Source organism: Phocoena phocoena, chromosome 2, assembly GCF_963924675.1.
Source record: "Phocoena phocoena chromosome 2, mPhoPho1.1, whole genome shotgun sequence".
NCBI classification, from domain to species: domain Eukaryota; kingdom Metazoa; phylum Chordata; class Mammalia; order Artiodactyla; family Phocoenidae; genus Phocoena; species Phocoena phocoena.
In genome coordinates, this window is record NC_089220.1 from 160,229,806 (window position 1) to 160,250,439 (window position 20,634).

A 20,634-nucleotide genomic window follows, 5' to 3' on the forward strand; every position below is an offset into this window, starting at 1 on the left:
AATCTCCCTCACCTCTGACAATTTCACCTCCTTATTTCTCTCCTCCCTGCAACGCCCTCTCCTCTGACAATCACTGTTTGTTCTCTGTATTTGTGACTGTTTCTGTTTAGTTATGTTTGTTCATTTTGTTTTTTAGATTCTACATATAAGTGAAACCCTATGGTATTTGTCTTTCTCTGTCACTTAGTATAATACCCTTTAGGTCCATCCATGTTGTTGCAAATGGCAAGATTTCATTCTTTTTTATGGCTGAGTAATATTCCATTGTTATACCACATCTTCTTTATCCATTCATCTGTTGATGGACACTTAGTTTGCTTCCATATCTTGGCAATTATAAATAATGCTGTTAAACAGAGAGGTGCATTTATCTTTCTGAATTAGTGTTTTCATTTTCTTGGGATAAATGCCCAGAAGTGGAATTGCTGGATCATACGGTAGTTCTATTTTTTTGTCTTTTAAGAAACCTCTATTTTAGGGCTTCCCTCGTGGGAAGCCACTTGCGGATGCAGGGGACACGGGTTCATGCCCCAGTCCGGTAAGATCCCACATGCCGCGGAGCGGCTGGGCCCGTGAGCCATGGCTGCTGAGCCTGTGCGTCCGGAGCCTGTGCTCCACAACGGGAGAGCCCACAACAGTGAGAGGCCCGCGTACCGCAAAAAAAACCCTCTATTTTGTTTTACACAGTGGCTGCACCTACTTACATTCCCACCAACAGTGTACAAGGGTTCTCTTTTCTCCACATCTTCTCCAACACCTGTTATTTGTTTGATAATAACTATTTTGACAGGTGTGAGGTGATATCTCATTGTGGTTTTGATTTGCATTTCCCTGATGATTAGAGATGTTGAGCATTTTTCATTCACTTGTTGGCCATCTGTATGTTTTCTTTGGAAAAATGTCTATTTAGGTTTTCTGCCCATTTATTACTTAGGTATTTTTTGTTTTTTGTTTTTTTTTATGTTGAGTTCTTTGTTTGTTTTGAATATTAACCCCTTATTGGATATATCATTTGCAAATATCTTCTCCTATTCATTCGGCAGCCTCTTTGTTTTGTTGATATAGTTTCCATTGCTGTGTAAAAGCTTTTCACTTTGATATAGTCCTTTGTTTATCTTTGCTTTTGTTTCGCTTGCCTAAGGAGACATATCCAAAAAAATATTGCTAGGAGCAATATCAAAGAGCGCTCTGCCTATGCCTTCTTCTAGGAGTTTTATGGTTTCAGGTCTTATGTTTAAGTCTTTAATCCATTTTGAGTTTATTTTTGTGCATGGATGGAGAGAGTAGTCCAGTTTGATCCTTTTGCATGTAGCTGTCTAGTTTTCCCAACACCATTTACTGAAGAAGCTGTCTTTTCCTTCTTGTATATTCTTGCCTCCTTTTTAGATTAATTGCCCATATGAGTGTGGGTTCATTTCTGGACTCACCATTCTATTCCATTGATCTGTGTGTGCTTTTGTGCCATTACTATACTGTTTTGATTACTATAGCTTTGTAGTATAATTTGAAATCAGAGAGAGTGATACTTCCAGCTTTGTTCTTTTTTCTTAAGATATTTTGGCTGTTTGAGGTCTTTTGTGTTTCCATACAAATTTTAGAATTATTTGTTCTAGTTCTGTGAAAAATGCATCGGTAAGTTGATAGGCATTGGATTGACTCTAGATTGCCTTGGGTAGTATGGTCATTTTAGCAATATTGATTCTTCCAATCCATGGACATGGTACATTTTTCCATCTGTCTTTGTTGTCTTCACTTTCTTGCATCAGTGTCTTATACTTCTTTAGTTAGATTTATTCCGAGTTATTTTTATTTAGACTTTATTCTCTTTGGTACAGTTCTAAATGGGATTGTCAGAGTTGATTGTTTCATAGAACTGTGAGCAAGTTCTGAGCCAGTGCTGTGACCTTCCTCTACTTTATGGCTTCTGTTTTGGGAATCTTATCCCTGAAACATCTTTTTTTTTTTTTTTTTCCAATTCTCTCTTTCCCACATGTTTCTCATCTGTTTAAAACATATATCTTGGGGCTTCCCTGGTGGCGCAGTGGTTGAGAGTCCGCCTGCCGATGCACGGGTGACGGGTTCATGCCCCAGTCCAGGAGGACCCCACATGCCGCGGAGCGGCTGGGCCTATGAGCCATGGCCGCTGAGCCTGTGCGTCCAGAGCCTGTGCTCCGCGACGAGAGAGGCCACAGCAGTGAGAGGCCCACGTACAGCAAAAAAATATATATATATATCTCTTTTTTTGTCTGTTTGTTTTTTGCTGTACGCAGGCCTCCCTCCCACCGTTGTGGCCTCTCCTGTTGCAGAGCACAGGCTCCAGACGCGCAGGCTCAGCGGCCATGGCTCATGGGCCCAGCCGCTCTGCGGCATGTGGGATCTTCCCGGACCGGGGCACGAACCCGTCCCCTGCATCAGCAGGTGGACTCTCAACCACTGCGCCACCTGGGAAGCCCTAAAACATATATCTTTTTAAGGTCTAATTCTAAATTTATTCTAATTCCAATTCTACAGAAAATTTGAAAAAAAAACCCATAAAACAGGAAAACAAAAATTTGCCTGTAATAACACCACTGTTAACATACTGGTCTATGCCATTCTAATTTTTTTCCTATAAAGTACATATTTCCACACATGTGTACTTTTTAAAAGCTGACATCTATTTTCAGTAGTTAACAGCTATTTTCATTTTGATTTATTTTGCATTTTCATACAGTTTTAGAAAATCATGTTAAATGTTTTCTGGAACAAGGCCAAGGTTGTATGAACAGGATGGATGGGAAGGAAGGACAGAAAGAAGGAAATAAGGTCTGAAAGGTGAAATTTTAGCTGTGATAACTGGCCAAATTCCCCAGTTCTCAAATAATATTTACCTCATATGTTATTCATTCTATTAAATGAGATTTATAACTTTAACTGGCTTACATTTTGTTGTTACTCATCAGGGGATACCCATGATGATATTATTATCTATATCTACCTTGTAAGTTGGAAATATTTTCAAGGAGACTGAATGCTTCTAGTGGAGACATGAAAAAGTTAATTAATTTCTTATGAAATTCTTCCATCATATGAAGATTATTTATAAATCTTCTAAGGACTTATGGCTTGAAATGTTCCATTATTCAAAGTGATAATCACCCTTAAAAGCCTTGTGCTTTCAATACCTGGCCATTGAACTATCTTTGTCCATAGTGGTGCACTCCTGGTTCTGAGTGTGTCATTTTTGCCTCCAGTTTCCAATCACTGGCATTTCTCTTTTCAGTTTTACCAACTGTTCCCAATATCTGCTTTGAGTAAGTACTTGAAATTTTGATAAAACTTTTTTTGTGGTCTTTCTTAGTTGATAAGCTCCTTTTCAAAGATAATATATGTTTATTAGTTTTTGCAGAAATTAACATTTAAACAATATGTATCATAATGTAGTAGTAAAGTTCCTTTAAAATGCATGAATAAAAAATTAGTGAAATTACAGAAGGAATAAACTGTATAGCAATAATAGGTGCATTCCCTGTGCATCTGAAAAAATAAGCAATTTTCACTCCTTTTGGCTTGAAACTTGGTGTTCCGATTCCCCAAATTCTGGCATCAGAACCCAGATATCCTGGATAATTTTTGCATGCAGGTCACATATTGTCATTCAAACACAGCTTGACTTTTAAAATTTAACCTTTTATTAGAAAAAATACATTTTTCTATCATCTAGCAGAGTTCTTCATATTTTCTCTGACCTCTTAAATCCTTCAGAAAAGTCAGTTCTAATCAATTAGATTAGTTCATCAGACATATTTTAAGAATTTATTGTGCAAGTGAACAGATTTTTAAAGAATCTATTAACTTTGTGGAAGTCTAAAATAGACCAATACTTGGGCAAACTGGAACAGATTTTATTGACAGTCTGTAACTGGAGTAGGAGAGGCAGTTTTATTTTTGATGAGACCTGTCTTAGATGTATTTGGCATTGTAGCTTCTCTTTGAGTTGGAAATGATTGTAGGTGCTTTGACGCTTGTGAAAGCTCCAACATGATGTGAGTGAATGAGCAAGTATCTATGAGAGAGAGAGGGAGTGTATGTGTGTGTGTTTTGGTTAGTGAAATATCATTCTAGCGTTTTATTAGCGTAAAAGAGAAATTTTTGTTGTTCACGATATATTAAGTACATAAAATGATGGTATACATTTTTTATTATTATTATAATTGTTCCTCTCTCAGGGATTCCTTGCCTTTGTTAAGAGGGAGAAAAGATTTAAACCTCCTAATATTAAAAAATCAACGTAAGACATATAATCAATTGTGAAAGTTGGTGGCCACAGAGCTTTGGGAAGGGAAGAGGTTGGGGGGCTAGAGTTAATAACGAACACTTCATAGAGCTGGTAATTTGGGGTCTAGATCTAGTTCCCAAGAACTTACGAATTTAGCAAAACGGAAAAATTCTACATCCACGCTCAGGTACAGGGCTCACGGTGGGTGCACATTCTCGTAACTGCTTAGATTCTGGAAAAGTTGTGGTTGTATTAGTGATTAGTACTGCCTCTGTGAATGCTGTTCTTTTATCTCTTTTTCAACTCTTAACCATTTTATATTATAAAACTGCTATTATCTCATTTTAGCTTTGAGGGATGAAAGTTAACTCCCCCCTGCCGCCCCCCACCTATTTATTATAAGGTACCACTGTGGATTTCAACAACTTACCTTCTTCCCTTGAATGCAAATGTATCTTTAAAACAGTTGTTCCTGCTCAGTAATTTTGTTTAAGGCCCCATTCAGAATGTGGAAGGCTTTTCTTTTCAAATCAACTTTTGCCCCAATATTACACAAGTATTAAAATCCTACTTAAAATTATAACTGTGTTTTCCAATTTAGTGGGATATTGGCCTTCTTTGGGGAATTCAGCATAGACACCTCATTGGCAGCTTACATCTTGGTAGGTGGCAGTTAGATTTGCCCAGCAAGGTAAGCTGAAAATTGAAGATTTCTGACATCTGCCATTTGCTGAAGTGTTTTGAGGGGCAAATAAAACATTCAGTTGAACACAGACTGCTATTAAATCGAACTGTTTTTTCCAGTTGCCTTGTAGCTTAAATTTCATTCTGCCATGAAATTGGGTTTTATTTGACGAATTTCTATAATACTGATTTTTAGAGAGAGGAACTATTGTTGGGAAAAGATCCAGGAAATTTATTCCCAGACTGAGGCTTCTGGATGGTAGTGCAATAAGTTGGGGGTAAAATGTTTCCCAAAAGAGTTGATTTCAAGCTCTTAAATACTCTTTTGAAGATAGTTAACCCTTATCTAATATGTAGCAATCTGAAGTTTATTTTAATTTTTATGTTAAACTAATATTAGTATATTCTATCTTCTGTAGATGTTAAAAGTGTTTTGTTTTTTTAATATTAAAATCATTAAAAGTTACTTTCTGCTTCTTGGAGTCTTTTTTAAAAATGCATGATTCAATACATTCCATATATTGAGGCTTCATAGCTTTGGAAGTGGAAGTATTTTGGATACAGCAGAGTAATTTAAGTAACCATTGATTTTTCCATCATGAGAAGTTGTTCTTCAGTCGTGCTTCTCAAGCCTTATATCTTTTCTGGCTATAGAAAAACTATACTTCATAGTCATAAAAAAGTTATTTTCATTTTACTCTACTGCAATTAGTGCTAGAAGCCATTTATTGTAAAAACAAAAATTCTAATGAATAGAAATGTTACAAGAACAGAAGTCTTGTGTGTTTTATCCTCCTCATGCATCATCCATTTTAATTAGAGAAAAGGGTAGTGAACACTGCAACGAGTCTGGAATGAAAATCATTAATTGATGTCAAGCTGAAGAGAGACCGTTAGCATGAATTTAGTGACAGCAGGAAAGAAATTAACGTTATTACTTTATTTAGTATATTACATTATTTTGTGTATTCTTTTCTATGCAGGTTCAAGGCAATTTCATTTTCATAATGGAAAAGACTGTTATTTTTCTAACAAAAAAGAAAGATGTGAATATTTATGTTTGAACATAACAAATTGAAATGATGAATTCTTTAGTAACATTTTAAAAAGTCTTAGTAAAAAGTTTAAAAAGTTTTAATGGTTGTTTTAATATTTTTGTTAACATTCCAAGAACAGGGAAATAGTGCGTGAAGATGTTGCCCATCAATGTCAGAACAGCTGTCTGCCATCATTTAAACCTCAGAATGGTTCTCTTGTTTATGGCTCAGAACGACTTTCTGGACTGCTTAAAGCAATAGACATTTATTTCTTTGGCTAAGTTTTGGGCTAATCAGTTACTTTTGTCATTGGTGAGGTTTGGCCCGAGAAGAATTAGATGGATAATGCTAAACAACAACCTGACTGTTCAGAAAAATGGATGACTCTTACATTTTAGAGATAATTTGTAACCCCAGGGTCACCGTAAAAGGGCGGAGGGGGTGTCCTTTTATAGCATTGACCATCTGGAACTTTTAAGGGCTACACTGCAAGATACCCTCTTTTTGAAAAGTTTCCTTAAACTATGCTATTCTCCTTAAACAAAACTATTTTCTCCTCTGAGCCAAATTTTTTTTTCTGAAATAAGAAAAATATGAAAATGAAATGTCAACGTGAACGTGAAAATATACAACATGTATATAAAACTTTTGGTTGTGTTGCAAAGTCCCTTTTCTCACTTTATAATAAACAAGACATTCAAATGTAAAAGTATATAATAAAATCATTGTGTGTCTTTTGTTGACTGAACTGTCACTAAAATGCACCAAAACCACAGTGCATTCCTCCTTTTAAAACTCTACTTTTTAGTGCCATTTGCACAGCAAGAAGCTTCATTAGCATTGATTTCTAGGATGAACTTTGAAATACACATTGGTTCAGACTAATAACCAGATTTGTCAGTCCTTTGTGGCCAGTCCCACCGTCGGTGGCCGCAGTCATACTGTAGTTTTATTCTAAGGTTTCCGTCAAAAGTATGAACCACTAGCATGGAAAGGAGGGATACAAACAACTTTTATAACTTTGGGGATAAATTTATTGGTAATGACAAGGTAAACAATAAAAATATAATTTCTTATGTTATTGGAGCTTAAGGGGAAAAAATCAATGTTTTTAGAAGGTACTATAGATGTGCCTGTAATGTTTATTGGATGTAGTGATGAGTGACAGTTAGTAATAATGTGCAGCTTTGGGTAAAAGAAAGCAGTTGAGAACTGGCATTTATGATTTGTTCCTCATGCCACTAAGCATTTCTTCTGAGCCATTGACTTGTCAGAAATTGACTCCAGTCAACATGAGTTTCTGTGTAATTTGGAACAAAAGAGTATTCAAATACAGGACCCATCAATAATACGTTGAAACTGATGTGTAAGTAGTTTGGGGAGATTATCTAGGTTTCGTGCTTCCCTTGAGAAGAGACTGTTCCTATTCTCTTTTTCTGATGGCTTAACAGTGCCACACTTTCCAACCTCAGTAAGCAAGAGTAGTTTCACTTTTAACCAACCACAGGGTTCAATCATTTTTAAACCAATCCAAATCACTCCCTTTGGTTTCAAGAGGTTCTCCAAATTCAGAAGTTTTGGCTCTATTTCTAATATAGCCTCTCAAATTTCTTTGGGTTCCCAAACTTCAAGACTTGTGTGAATGCCCACTCACCCTGAATTTTACCTATGATTAGGTGATTGTCCGATGGTGACCAAATATAGTAGTAAAGTGGGTTGTGAGATAAGTGATCCTAATTGAGCTTCAAAATAATACCCCACTGAGTTGAAGAAAGAAGTCATTTCCCTCTCTTGAAAGTTTTTCTGGCTGAATACAGAGTCAAAAAGACAGTATGGTGCAAAGAATAAAATTATCTCTGAACTTATTAACTTTTTTATTGTGGATATCTAGTGTTCCGTGGTATCAGCTTCTATAATGCCATCCTCGACTGTCATATTTGCTCCTAAATGAATAAGTAGACTACAATAAAAAATCTATAAATTTAGATAAATTTGACATTAGAATTTGAGTTCCTACTTCTCTTATGGGTGTTACAACTTACATAAATATAATACAATATTGAAACCAGGAAGTTGACATTGATACCACCTGTGTGTATAGTTCTGTGTCAACTTATCACATGTGTAGATTCATGTAACCACCACTGCAATCAAGAAACAGAATTATTTCATCACAAATATCTCCTTTTATAGTCCCACTCACCCCTTGCTTACAGATTAGCACCATTAATCTGTTCACCATGTCTATAATTTTGTCATTTCAATAATGTTACATAAACGAAATCTTTTTTTTTTACATCTTTATTGGACTATAATTGTTTTAATATGGTGAGTTAGTTTCTGCTTTATAACAAAGTGAATCAGTTATACATATACATATGTTCCCATATCTCTTCCCTCTTGCGTCTCCCTCCCTCCCACCCTCCCTATCCCACCCCTCCAGGCGGTCACAAAGCACCCAGCTGATCTCCCTGTGCTATGCGGCTGCTTCCCACTAGCTATCTACCTTACGTTTGGTAGTGTATATATGTCCATGCCACTCTCTCACTTTGTCACAGCTCACCCTTCCTCCTCCCCATATCCTCAAGTCCATTCTCTAGAAGGTCTGTGTCTTTATTCCTATCTTACCCCGAGGTTCTTCATGACATTTTTTTCCCCTTAAATTCAATATATATGTGTTAGCATATGGTATTTGTCTTTCTCTTTCTAACTTATTTCACTCTGTATGACAGACTCTAGGTCCATCCACCTCAGTACATATAACTCAATTTCATTTCTTTTTATGGCTGAGTAATACTCCATTGTATATATGTGCCACATCTTCTTTATCCATTCATCCGATGCTGGACACCTAAGTTGTTTCCATCTCCTATCTATTGTAAATAGAGCTGCAATGAACATTTTGGTACATGACTCTTTTTGAATTATGGTTTTCTCAGGGTATATGCCCAGTAGTGGGATTGCTGGGTCATATGGTAGTTCTATTTGTAGTTTTTGAAGGAACCTCCATACTGTTCTCCATAGTGGCTGTACCAATTCACATTCCCACCAGCAGAGCAAGAGTGTTCCCTTTTCTCCACACCCTCTCCAGCATTTATTGTTTCTAGATTTTTTGATGATGGCCACTCTGACCGGTGTGAGATGATATCTCATTGTAGTTTTGATTTGCATTTCTCTAATGATTAATGATGTCGAGCATTCTTTCATGTGTTTGTTGGCAATCTGTATATCTTCTTTGGAGAAATGTCTATTTAGGTCTTCTGCCCATTTTTGGATTGGGTTGTTTGTTTTTTTGTTATTGAGCTGCATGAGCTGCTTGTAAATTTTGGAGATTAATCCTTTGTCAGTTGCTTCATTTGCAAATATTTTCTCCCATTCTGAGGGTTGTCTTTTGGTTTTGTTTATGGTTTCCTTTGCTGTGCAAAAGCTTCGAAGTTTCATTAGGTCCCATTTGTTTATTTTTGTTTTTATTTCCATTTCTCTAGGAGGTGGGTCCAAAAGGACCTTGCTGTGATTTATGTCATAGAGTGTTCTGCCTATGTTTTCCTCTAAGAGTTTGATAGTTTCTGGCCTTACGTTTAGGTCTTTAATTCATTTTGAGCTTATTTTTGTGTATGGTGTTAGGGAGTGTTCTAATCTCATACTTTTACATGTAGCTGTCCAGTTTTCCCAGCACCACTTATTGAAGAGGCTGTCCTTTCTCCACTGTACATTCCTGCCTCCTTTATCAAAGATAAGGTGACCATACGTCCATGGGTTTATCTCTGGGCTTTCTATCCTGTTCCATTGATCTATATTTCTGTTTTTGTGCCAGTACCATACTCTCTTGATTACTGCAGCTTTGTAGTATAGTCTGAAGTCAGGGAGCCTGATTCCTCCAGCTCCATTTTTCGTTCTCAAGATTGCTTTGGCTATTCAGGGTCTTTTGTGTTTCCATACAATTTGTGAAATTTTTTGTTCTAGTTCTGTGAAAAATGCCAGTGGTAGTTTGATAGGGATTGCATTGAATCTGTAGATTGCTTTGGGTAGTACAGTCATTTTCACAGGGTTGATTCTTCCAATCCACGAACATGGTATATCTCTCCATCTATTTGTATCATCTTTAATTTCTTTCATCTGTGTCATAATTTTCTGCATACAGGTCTTTTGTCTCCTTAGGTAGGTTTATTCCTAGATATTTTATTCTTTTTGTTGCAATGGTAAATGGGAGTGTTTTCTTGATTTTACTTTCAGATTTTTCATCATTAGTGTATTGGAATGCCAGGGATTTCTGTGCATTAATTTTGTATCCTGCTAATTTACCAAATTCATTGATTAGCTCTAGTAGTTTTCTGGTAGCATCTTTAGGATTCTCTATGTATAGTATCATGTCATCTGCAAACAGTGACAGCTTTACTTCTTTTTTCCGATTTGGATTCCTTTTATTTCCTTTTCTTCTCTGATTGCTATGGCTAAAACTTCAAAAACTATGTTGAATAAGAGTGGTGAGAGTGGGCAAGCTTGTCTTGTTCCTGATCTTAGTGGAAATGCTTTCAGTTTTTCACCATTGAGGATGATGTTGGCTGTGGGTTTGTCATATATTGCCTTTATTATGTTGAGGAAAGTTCCCTCTGTGCCTACTTTCTGCAGGGTTTTTACCATAAATGGGTGTTGAATTTTGTCAAAAGCTTTCTCTGCATCTATTGAGATGATCATATGGTTTTTCTCCTTCAACTTGTTAATATGGTGTATCACGTTGATTGATTTGCGTATATTGAAGAATCCTTGTATTCCTGGGAGAAACCCCACTTGATCATGGTGTATGATCCTTTTAATGTGCTGTTGGACTCTGTTTGCTAGTATTTTGTTGAGGATTTTTGCATCTATGTTCATCAGTGATATTGGCCTGTAGTTTTCTTTCTTTGTGACATCCTTGTCTGGTTTGATATCAGGGTGATGGTGGCCTCGTAGAAAGAGTTTGGGAGTGTTCCTCCCTCTGCTATATTTTGGAAGAGTTTGAGAAGGATAGGTGTTAGCTCTTCTCTAAATGTTTGATAGAATTCGCCTGTGAAGCCATCTGGTCCTGGGTTTTTGTTTGTTGGAAGATTTTTAATCACAGTTTCAATTTCAGTGCTTGTGATTGGTCTGTTCATACTTTCTACTTCTTCCTGATTCAGTCTTGGCAGGTTGTGCATTTCTAAGAATTTGTCCATTTCTTCCAGGTTGTCCATTTTATTGGCATAGAGTTGCTTGTAGTAATGTCTCATGATCTTTTGTATTTCTGCAGAGTCAGTTGTTACTTGTTCTTTTTCTTTTCTAATTCTATTGATTTGAGTCTTCTCCCTTTTTTTCTTGATGAGTCTGGCTAATGGTTTATCAATTTTGTTTATCTTGTCAAAGAACCAGCTTTTAGTTTTATTGATCTTTGCTATCGTTTCCTTCATTTCTTTTTCATTTATTTCTGATCTGATCTTTATGATTTCTTTCCTTCTGCTAACTTTGGGGTTTTTTTTTTGTTCTTCTTTCTCTAATTGCTTTAGGTGCAAGGTTAGGTTGTTTATTCGAGATGTTTCCTGTTTCTTAAGGTAGGATTTTATTGCTATAAACTTCCGTCTTAGAACTGTTCTTGCTGCATCCCATAGATTTTGGGTCATCGTGTCTCCATTGTCATTTGTTTCTAGGTATTTTTTGATTTCCTCTTTGATTTCTTCAGTGATTACTTCGTTATTAAGTAGTGTGTTGTTTAGCCTCCATGTGTTTGTGTGTTTTACAGATCATTTCCTGCAGTTGATATCTAGTCTCATAGCATTGTGGTCGGAAAAGATAATTGATACAATTTCAGTTTTCTTAAATTTACCAAGGCTTGATTTGTGACCCAAGATATGATCTATCCTGGTGAATGTTCCATGAGCACTTGAGAAAAATGTGTATTCTGTTGTTTTTGGATGGAATGTCCTATAAATATCAATTAAGTCCACCTTGTTTAATGTATCATTTAAAGCTTGTGTTTCCTTATTTATTTTCATTTTGGATGATCTGTCCATTGGTGAAAGTGGGGTGTTAAAGTCCCCTACTATGAATGTGTTACTGTCAATTTCCCCTTTTATGGCTGTTAGTATTTGCCTTATGTATTGAGGTGCTCCTATGTTGGGTGCATAAATATTTACAATTGTTATATCTTCTTCTTGGATCGATCCCTTGATCATTATGTAGTGTCCTTCTTTGTCTCTTCTAGTAGTCTTTATTTTAAAGTCTATTTTGTCTGATATGAGAATTGCTACTCCAGCTTTCTTTTGGTTTCCATTTGCATGGAATATCTTTTTCCATCCCCTTACTTTCAGTCTGTATGTGTCTCTAGGTCTGAAGTGGGTCTCTCGTAGACAGCATATATATGGGTCTTGTTTTTATATCCATTCACCCAGTCTGTGTCTTTTGGTGGGAGCATTTAGTCCATTTACATTTAAGGTAATTATCGATATATATGTTCCTATTCCCATTGTCTTAATTGTTTTGGGTTTGTTGTTGTAGGTCTTTTTCTTCTCTTGTGTTTCTTGCCTAGAGAAGTTCCTTTAGCATTTATTGTAAAGCTGGTTTGGTGGTGGTGAACTCTCAGCTTTTGCTTGTCTGTAAAGGTTTTAATTTCTCCATCAAATCTGAATGAGATCCTTGCTAGGTAGAGTAATCTTGGTTGCAGGTTTTTCTCCTTCATCACTTTAAATATGTCCTGCCAGTCCATTCTGGCTTGCAGAGTTTCTGCTGAAAGATCGGCTGTTAACCTTATGGGGATTCCCTTGTGTGTTATTTGGGTTTTTTTCCCTTGCTGCTTTTAATATGTTTTCTTTGTATTTAATTTTTGACAGTTTGATTAATATGTGTCGTGGCATGTTTCTCCTTGGATTTATCCTGTATGGCACTCTCTGTGCTTCCTGGACTTGATTAACTATTTCTTTTCCCATATTAGGGAACTTTTCAACTATAATCTCTTCAAATATTTTCTCAGTCCCTTTCTTTTTCTCTTTTTCTTCTGGAACCCCTATAATTCGAATGTTGGTGCATTTAATGCTGTCCCAGAGGTCTCTGATACTGTCCTCAGTTATTTTCATTCTTTTTTCTTTATTCTGCTCTGCAGTAGTTATTTCCACTATTTTATCTTCCGGGTCACTTATCCGTTCTTCTGCCTCAGTTATTCTGCTATTGATCCCATCTAGGGTATTTGTAATTTCATTTATTGTGTTGTCCATTTCATCTTTAGTTCTTCTAGGTCCTTGTTAAATGTTTCTTGCATTTTGTATATTCTATTTCCAAGATTTTGGATCATCTTTACTATCATTATTCTGAATTCTTTTTTGGGTAGACTGCCTATTTCCTCTTCATTTGTTAGGTCTGGTGGGTTTTTATCTTGCTCCTTCATCTTCTGTGTGTTTTTCTGTCTTCTCATTTTGCTTATCTTACTGTGTTTGGGGTCTCCTTTTGGCAGGCTGCAGGTTTGTAGTTCCTGTTGTTTTTGGTGTCTGTCCCCAGTGGCTAAAGTTGGTTCAGTGGGTTGTGTAGGCTTCCTGGTGGGGGGAAGTAGTGCCTGTGTTCTGGTGGATGAGGCTGGATCTTGTCTTTTTGGTGGGCAGGTCCACATCTGTTGGTGTGTTTTGGGTGTCTGTGGACTTATTATGATTTTAGGTAGCCTCTCTGCTAATGTGTGGGGTTGTGTTCCTGTCTTGCTAGTTGTTTGGCATAGGGTGTCCAGCACTGTAGCTTGCTGGTCGTTGAGTGAAGCTGGGTGCTGGTGTTGAGATAGAAATCTCTGGGAGATTTTCGCCGTTTGATATAACGTGGAGCTGGGAGGTCTCTTGTGGACCAGTGTCCTGAAGTTGACTCTCCCACCTCAGAGGCACAGCACGGACTCCTGGCTGCAGCACCAAGAGCCTTTTATCCACACGGCTCAGAATAAAAGGGAGAAAAAGTAGAAAGAAGAAAGAAAGAGGATAAAATGAAATAAAGGTAGAATAAAATAAAAAATAATTAAGAAAAAAAAATTTTGTAAGTAAAAAAAACTTACAGATAGAACCCCAGGACATATGGTGAAAGCAAAGCTATACAGACAAAATCTCACACAGAAGCATACACATACACACTCACAAAAAGAGGAAAAGGGAAGAAAATCATAAATCTTGCTCTGAAAGTCCACCTCCTCAATTTGGGATGATTCGTTGTCTATTCATGTATTCCACAGATGCAGGGTACATCAAGTTGATTGTGGAGCTTTAATCCACTGCTTCTGAGGCTGCTGGGAGAGATTTCCCTTTCTCTTCTTTATTCTCACAGCTCCCGGGGCTCAGCTTTGGACTGGGCCCCGCCTCTGCGTGTAGGTCGCCGGAGGGCGTCTGTTCTTCTCTCAGGCAGGACGGGGTTAAAGGAGCCGCTGATTCAGTGTCTCTGGCTCACTCAGGCCGTGGGGAGGGAGGGGCATGGAGTGCGGGGCGAGCCTGCGGCGGCAGAGGCCAGCATGACGTTGGCGCGCTGTGCGTTCTCCCGGGAAGTTGTCCCTGGATCACGGGACCCTGGAAGTGGCGGGCTGCACAGGCTCCCCAGAAGGGAGGTGTGGAGAGTGACCTGTGCTCGCACACAGGCTTCTTGGTGGCGGCAGCAGCAGCCTTAGCGTCTCATGCCCATCTCTGGGGTCCGCGCTGTTAGCCGCGGCTTGAGCCCGTCCTTGGAGCTCCTTTAAGCAGCGCTCTTAATCCCCTCTCCTCGCGCACCAGGAAACAAAGAGGGAAGAAAAAGTCTCTTGCTTCTTCGGCAGGTCCAGACTTTTCCCAGGCCTCCCTCCCGGCCAGACGTGGTGCACTAACCCCCTGCACGCTGTGTTCACGCCGCCAACCCCAGTTCTCTCCCTGCGCTCCGACGGAAGCCCGAGCCTCAGCTCCCAGCCCCGCCCGCCCCGGCGGGTGAGCAGACAAGCCTCTCCGGCTGGTGAGTGCCGGTCGGCTCTGATCCTCTGTGCGGGAATCTCTCCGCTTTGCCAACAGCACCCCTGTTGCTGTGCTCTCCTGAGGGCACCGAAGCTTTCCCCCTCCGCCACCCTCAGTCTCCGCCCACGAAGGGGCTCCTGGTGTGTGGACACTTTTCCTCCTTCACAGCTCCCTCCCGCTGGTGCAGGTCCCGTCCCTATCCTTCCGTCTCTGTTTATTCTTTCTTCTTTTGCCCTACCCAGGTACGTGGGGGAGTTTCTTGCCTTTTGGGAGGTCTGAGGCCTTCTGCCAGCGTTCAGTAGGTGTTCTGTAGGAGTTGTTCCACGTTTAGATGTATTTCTGGTGTATCTGTGGGGAGGAAGGTGATCTCCGCGCCTTACTCTTCTGCCATCTTCCCCCTCTCCTGCATAAATGAAATCTTACAGTATGTGACTTTTTGAGATTGACTTTTTTTTTTCACATAGCACAATACCCCTGAGATCGATTCAAGTTGCCGTGTGTAATGGAGTCTGTTTATTTCTATTACTGAGTAGTATTCTATGCTGTGGATGTTTCTTCAACCGTTCACCTATCATAAGATATTTTGGTTATTTCCAATTTTTGAATATTAGAAATAAAGTGCTTAGGAACAATTGTGTACAGGTTTTTGCATGGACTTGAGTTTTCATTTCTTTGGGATAAATGCCCGGGAATGCAATTGCTGAGTGGTATAAGTACATGTCTAGTTTTGTAAGAAGCTGCCAGACTAGTTTCCATGACGGCTGTACGATTTTACCTTTTCAACAGCAGTGTGTGAGAGATCCAGTTTCCCTGCATCCTTGCCAGCATTTGGTAGCATCACTGTTTTATTTTAGCTGATCTAAGAGGTGTGTAGTGACAGCTCTTTCTGATCTTAATTTGCATTTCCCTAATAGCTGCTGATGTTGAACGTCTTTTCATGTACCTATTTGTCATCTGTATATTCTTTTCAGAGAAATATTGCTTCATGTCTTTTGCCCTTCTAATTGCATTGTTTTCTCATTGTTGAGTTTTGAGTGTTCTTTATATATTCTGGACATGAGTCCTTTGTCAAATATGTGGTTTGCAAATATTTTCTCCTAGTCTGTACTTGTCTTTTCATTCTCTTAATATTTTTACAGAGGAAATGCTTTAATTTTGATGATGTCCAGTTTATCTGGTTTTTCTTTTATGGATCATGCTTTTGGTATCATTTATAAGAATTCTTCACCATTGCTAGGTGCTAAAAATTTTCTTCTATGTTTTCTTCTATAGTTTTACATTTAAATTTGTGATCCATTTTGAGTTAATTTTTGTATAAGGCATGAAGTTTAAATTCAATGTGGGTTTTGTTCTGTTGTGTTTTGTTTTCATTTTTGCCTATGGATGTCTAATTGCTTCAGCACTATTTGTTGAAAAGGCTGTTTTATTTCATTTAATTCCTTTTGTACCATTATGAGAAATCAGTTGGCCATACTTGTTGGGTATTTCTGGGTTCTTTATTCTGTTCTATTGATCTAAGTGTCTGTCACTCCACAGAAACCACACCATCTTGATTATTACAGGTGTATTACCAGTCTTGCAATCAGGAAGTGTGATTCCTCCCACGTTATTGTTCTCTTCACAATTGTTTAGCTGTTCTATCCTTTGCCTTTTCATATAAATTTAAAAATAATCTTGTCTATACTTACTAGAATCTTGTTGAGTTTTTTCTAGGAATTACATTAAAACTACACATCAGCTTGGGGAGAACTGACGTTACTATGTCGAGTCTTTCATCCGTGAATACCATTTTTTCTCCAGGTTTTTGATCTTCCTTGATTCTTTCATCATCATCATATAGTTTCCGGCATATAAGCCCTGTACATGTTATGTTAGGTTTACATCTATGTATTTTATGCACATCTATAAACCAACAATTATAATCTAAGTATTTCATTTTTTATTGATTGTAACTGACATTGTATTTTTAATTTTGGCATCTGTGTTCATTGCCAGCATATAGAAATACAATGGATTTTTGTATACTAATGTTGTATCCTGTGACCTTACTGAACTTTCTTTTTAGTTCTAGGAGATTTTTGTAGATTCCTTGGGATTTTCTACAAAGACCATCATGTTATCTACAAATAAGAACAGTTTTATTTCTTCCTTTCCAACCTGTATGCCATTTATTTCCTTTTCTAGGCTTGTTTCATTGTCTAGAATTCCCAGCATCCTGTTGAATTACAGTGGTGGGAGCAGGCATCCTTACCTTGTTCCTAATCTTAAGGGAAAGCATTCAGTCTTTCTCGATTATGTTACCAGTAGGTTTTTTATAGATGCTTTTTATCAAGGTTAGGAAGTTAGTTCTGCTCTATTACTAGTTTTTTGAGGATTTCTGTCATGAGGGTGTTGAATTTTGTCAGATGCATTTTCTGCATCAGTTGATATAAGCATGTGATTTTTCTTCTTTAGCCTATTAATATGATGTATTACATTGATTGATTTTTCAATATTGAACCAGACTTGCATTCCTGCAATAGACATCACTGGGTCATGGTGTGTAATTCTTTTTATATATTTCCAAATTCTATTTGCTAATATTCTGTTAAGGAATTTTGTTTCTATCTTTGTGAGAAATGTTGACCTGTAGTTTTCTTTTTTATTATTGGACTGATTTTTCATCTGATTTTTTATCTTTTCTGTATTCTTTTGAATACATTTATGTATCATTTGTGCTAGCAGTGGTCTACTTCAAGTATGAAAAAGGTAAATAACTTTGCAATAAAATATTAGGCACAGCTGAAAGTATTGCTTTTTATAGATAAGACTTCACTTTTAAGTTAACATTTAAATTTGTAAGTATGTAATAGAAATATTATTTTTCCATCAAAAGTTATCAAAATTCTATCAAGGGTAGTTGAATTATTCAGCTAACTAAGATCATCTTAGGACATTTATTATTTCAATAGGTTGAAGAGGACTTTGTACCAAGTAGCTTAATAAAATCTTAGGAAATACTTAAACATATCTTCAGTAAAAGGGGTTATTTAAGGTCTGTTTCTTAGTTATAACACAGGCAAGTTTTATTTCAAAATTTGATTAGATACATGCCTTCTTGTCCTTTGTCTGAGGCTTTGCCAGTTCTGTATACATCACGTAAAATCAAAGTCACTATCATTAAACTGAGATCTTCTTTTGCCATTAATAAAGAATTGTGGTGTGGATTCATGGTTAAGCTTCATAGTTCGTTGAATGTGTATGGTATATTTGTAATGAGTAAGGCTGTACATGGTGCACCCACACGTAAATGTATACATATATAGTATATGTGTGTGTAACTTTTCAAAAAGTAACTTTTTGCCTCAAAAAATTTCATGAGTAAAACCCAAGTGGATGCCTAAAACTATTCCTAGTGAACTTTAAAAGCTAGTTAATAAGTGATAATTTAAATTAAGATGTAAATCATGACTATGTCTTACTGATATGAACAAAGCTATCTGAAATGATAATTCTTGAGCATCCATGACATTACCTTGACAATCTAGAATGAATATAACATCGTTTATCCTATCTATCTTCTTAGAACTACATGAAATAATAGGTATTTTACAATGTATTTTGAGGAATGTTTCTATATGCAGTTTTTAGGAAAGGCATAGTTTCTCTTGTTCCAACCTGTTCTAATTTTACAGGATTCAAGCAAAAACTCGAGAATTTAGGGAGCGACAGGCTCGGGAGCGTGACTATGCTGAAATCCAAGATTTTCATCGGACATTTGGCTGTGATGATGAGTTGATGTACGGGGGAATTTCTTCCTATGAAGGTTCCATGGCTCTCAGCACCAGACCCCAGAGCCCGAGAGAAGGGCATATGATGGATGCTTTGTATGCCCAAGTGAAGAAGCCGCGGAATTCCAAACCTTTACCTGCAGACAGGTAGGCTCCTGGAGCAGTCAAGGTATTGCTTCCAAATCAACTTTTATATAGTTGTGACAAGGGAGTAGATTGTTCATCAATTCTCCACAACTAGAACTGCCTTTTATTAATGGCCTTTAAAAAACCCTTGTGTCTAAGAGTATTGAGTTTACACAAATCGAAGCCTAATGGAAGAACAGTAGAGATTTTGATAGCTTGTCTCATGATCCCAGAATATGTCATCTTGCTTTAAAATGGTTTCAGATGGGAGAACTAACCTGTAGTTTATAACTCACATAAGAAGCAAACTTGAAACTATCGTTCTTCTATTTAAGGCATATTTCCTTTTATTGCTAGGGGAACCTCTAGTCGTGGTAGTTAAATAGATGGGCAATGACATGATTTGTTCCAATTATGATTGATTTGGGCCACTTTTTTTTTTTTTTGGCGACATGATTTCATTTCATGAAAGAATTAGTGAATGAGATGTATAGTATAGTCAGTCTTCAAATTGCTTGTTAATAGCCACAGACCACAGGTCTGACTGTGTATATTAGTGTAGCACAGAGGAGTGCAATGCTGACCCTATGTTAATGGTTATATATTTATTTCAAATTTTATCTGAAACAATTTAGAAACAGATCTTCAGCTCCTTCATTTATGTATTCAAGCACCATATAAAGTTTAGTTCATGAAGAAAATAATATTCATTACTTTTTATTTGAAACACATGCATGCTATCATCATAAACAATACACTCATTCCATCCCATCTTGTAGTGATGTCTTGTACTCATTGCTATATAGTGAAGCTAGGCTTTAAAAATAGTAGGTCTCACTTCAAACTAGTGGTTCTTTAGCACACATCAGATACCTGGAGGGCTTCTTAAAACACAGCTGGATTAACCCTTCCCCAGAATTTTGATTCCGTAGGACTGGAGTGGAGCCTGAGAATTTGCATTTCTAACAAGTTCCCGAGACTGATGCTGCTGCTATACTTTATGAACCCCTACAAGACTAGAGATGTGTTGGAATTCCTTTGTCTCTAGCGCCCATGAGCTATTTGGCTGCTTTATTTTGCAAGCTGTCTATGTTTTAGCTATTTACTTGCAGCTTTTTTTAATAAAGGTTTGCAAAGGCAACAGGTAACCCTCAGGCAAACCCAGCTAGAAGCGTTTTAAAGAGTAGCAAAAGGAGAAGCAGATCTTAGGGAAAGCTAGTCAGATTGTTGTTCTGTTCTTTCTTTTTTGTTTGGTTTTGTGTGGTTTTAGGATTTTAAAAAATTGTTTTATGAAGATCTGTTTGGTGTTGATTGTAATGAGTGAGCCTTGTAAGTTGACATAGGAGGCTTATGGTTTATTTAAACCCCTTTGGTGTTCACTGTGCTTATTATCTAATATGGATGTATCAGGAGTCAAAGAGTAAGTTTATTAACAGCGAGTGACATTTTCTTAAAAAACTTTTGCTAGGTTTTTTTTTTTTTTGCTGTACTTGTGGAAGCTGTTTGTCAAAGGTCAAATCGCACTTGAAGGCCGTGGATGCCCCATGGAAAGTGTTTTCTTGGGAGAAGACACACCAGCAACACTGGCACTGCCAGTTAGTAGCTCCTGGAGGAATTAAAAGAAAATTAGTTAACGTGTTATTGATCATTGGTAAAAATATTGATCATTTTCAGCACCTTGCACATCTAGTTTGAAAATCTAAAAGATAGTGACTTATAGTGACTATTCACATGACTCAGAAACTCCCCCTGACAGAGCTGGGAATCAGAAGGGGTCTCTCCAGCTCCTGGGGTCCAGAAATGGTTGCTTTAAA

At 37.4% G+C, this 20,634-nt stretch overlaps 1 protein-coding gene across 8 annotated transcripts in view; it reads left to right on the top strand.

Annotated features, from left to right (window-relative positions):
• The window catches only part of PARD3 (par-3 family cell polarity regulator), a 630,692-nt gene that overhangs the window by 453,523 nt on the left and 156,535 nt on the right, over window positions 1-20,634 (top strand). For all 8 annotated transcript variants that reach the window (XM_065872407.1, XM_065872411.1, XM_065872408.1 and 5 more), the window contains one exon: window positions 18,599-18,841. In XM_065872407.1, coding sequence (XP_065728479.1) covers window positions 18,599-18,841 — 243 coding nt within the window. The remainder of the gene's footprint in view (window positions 1-18,598; window positions 18,842-20,634) is intronic.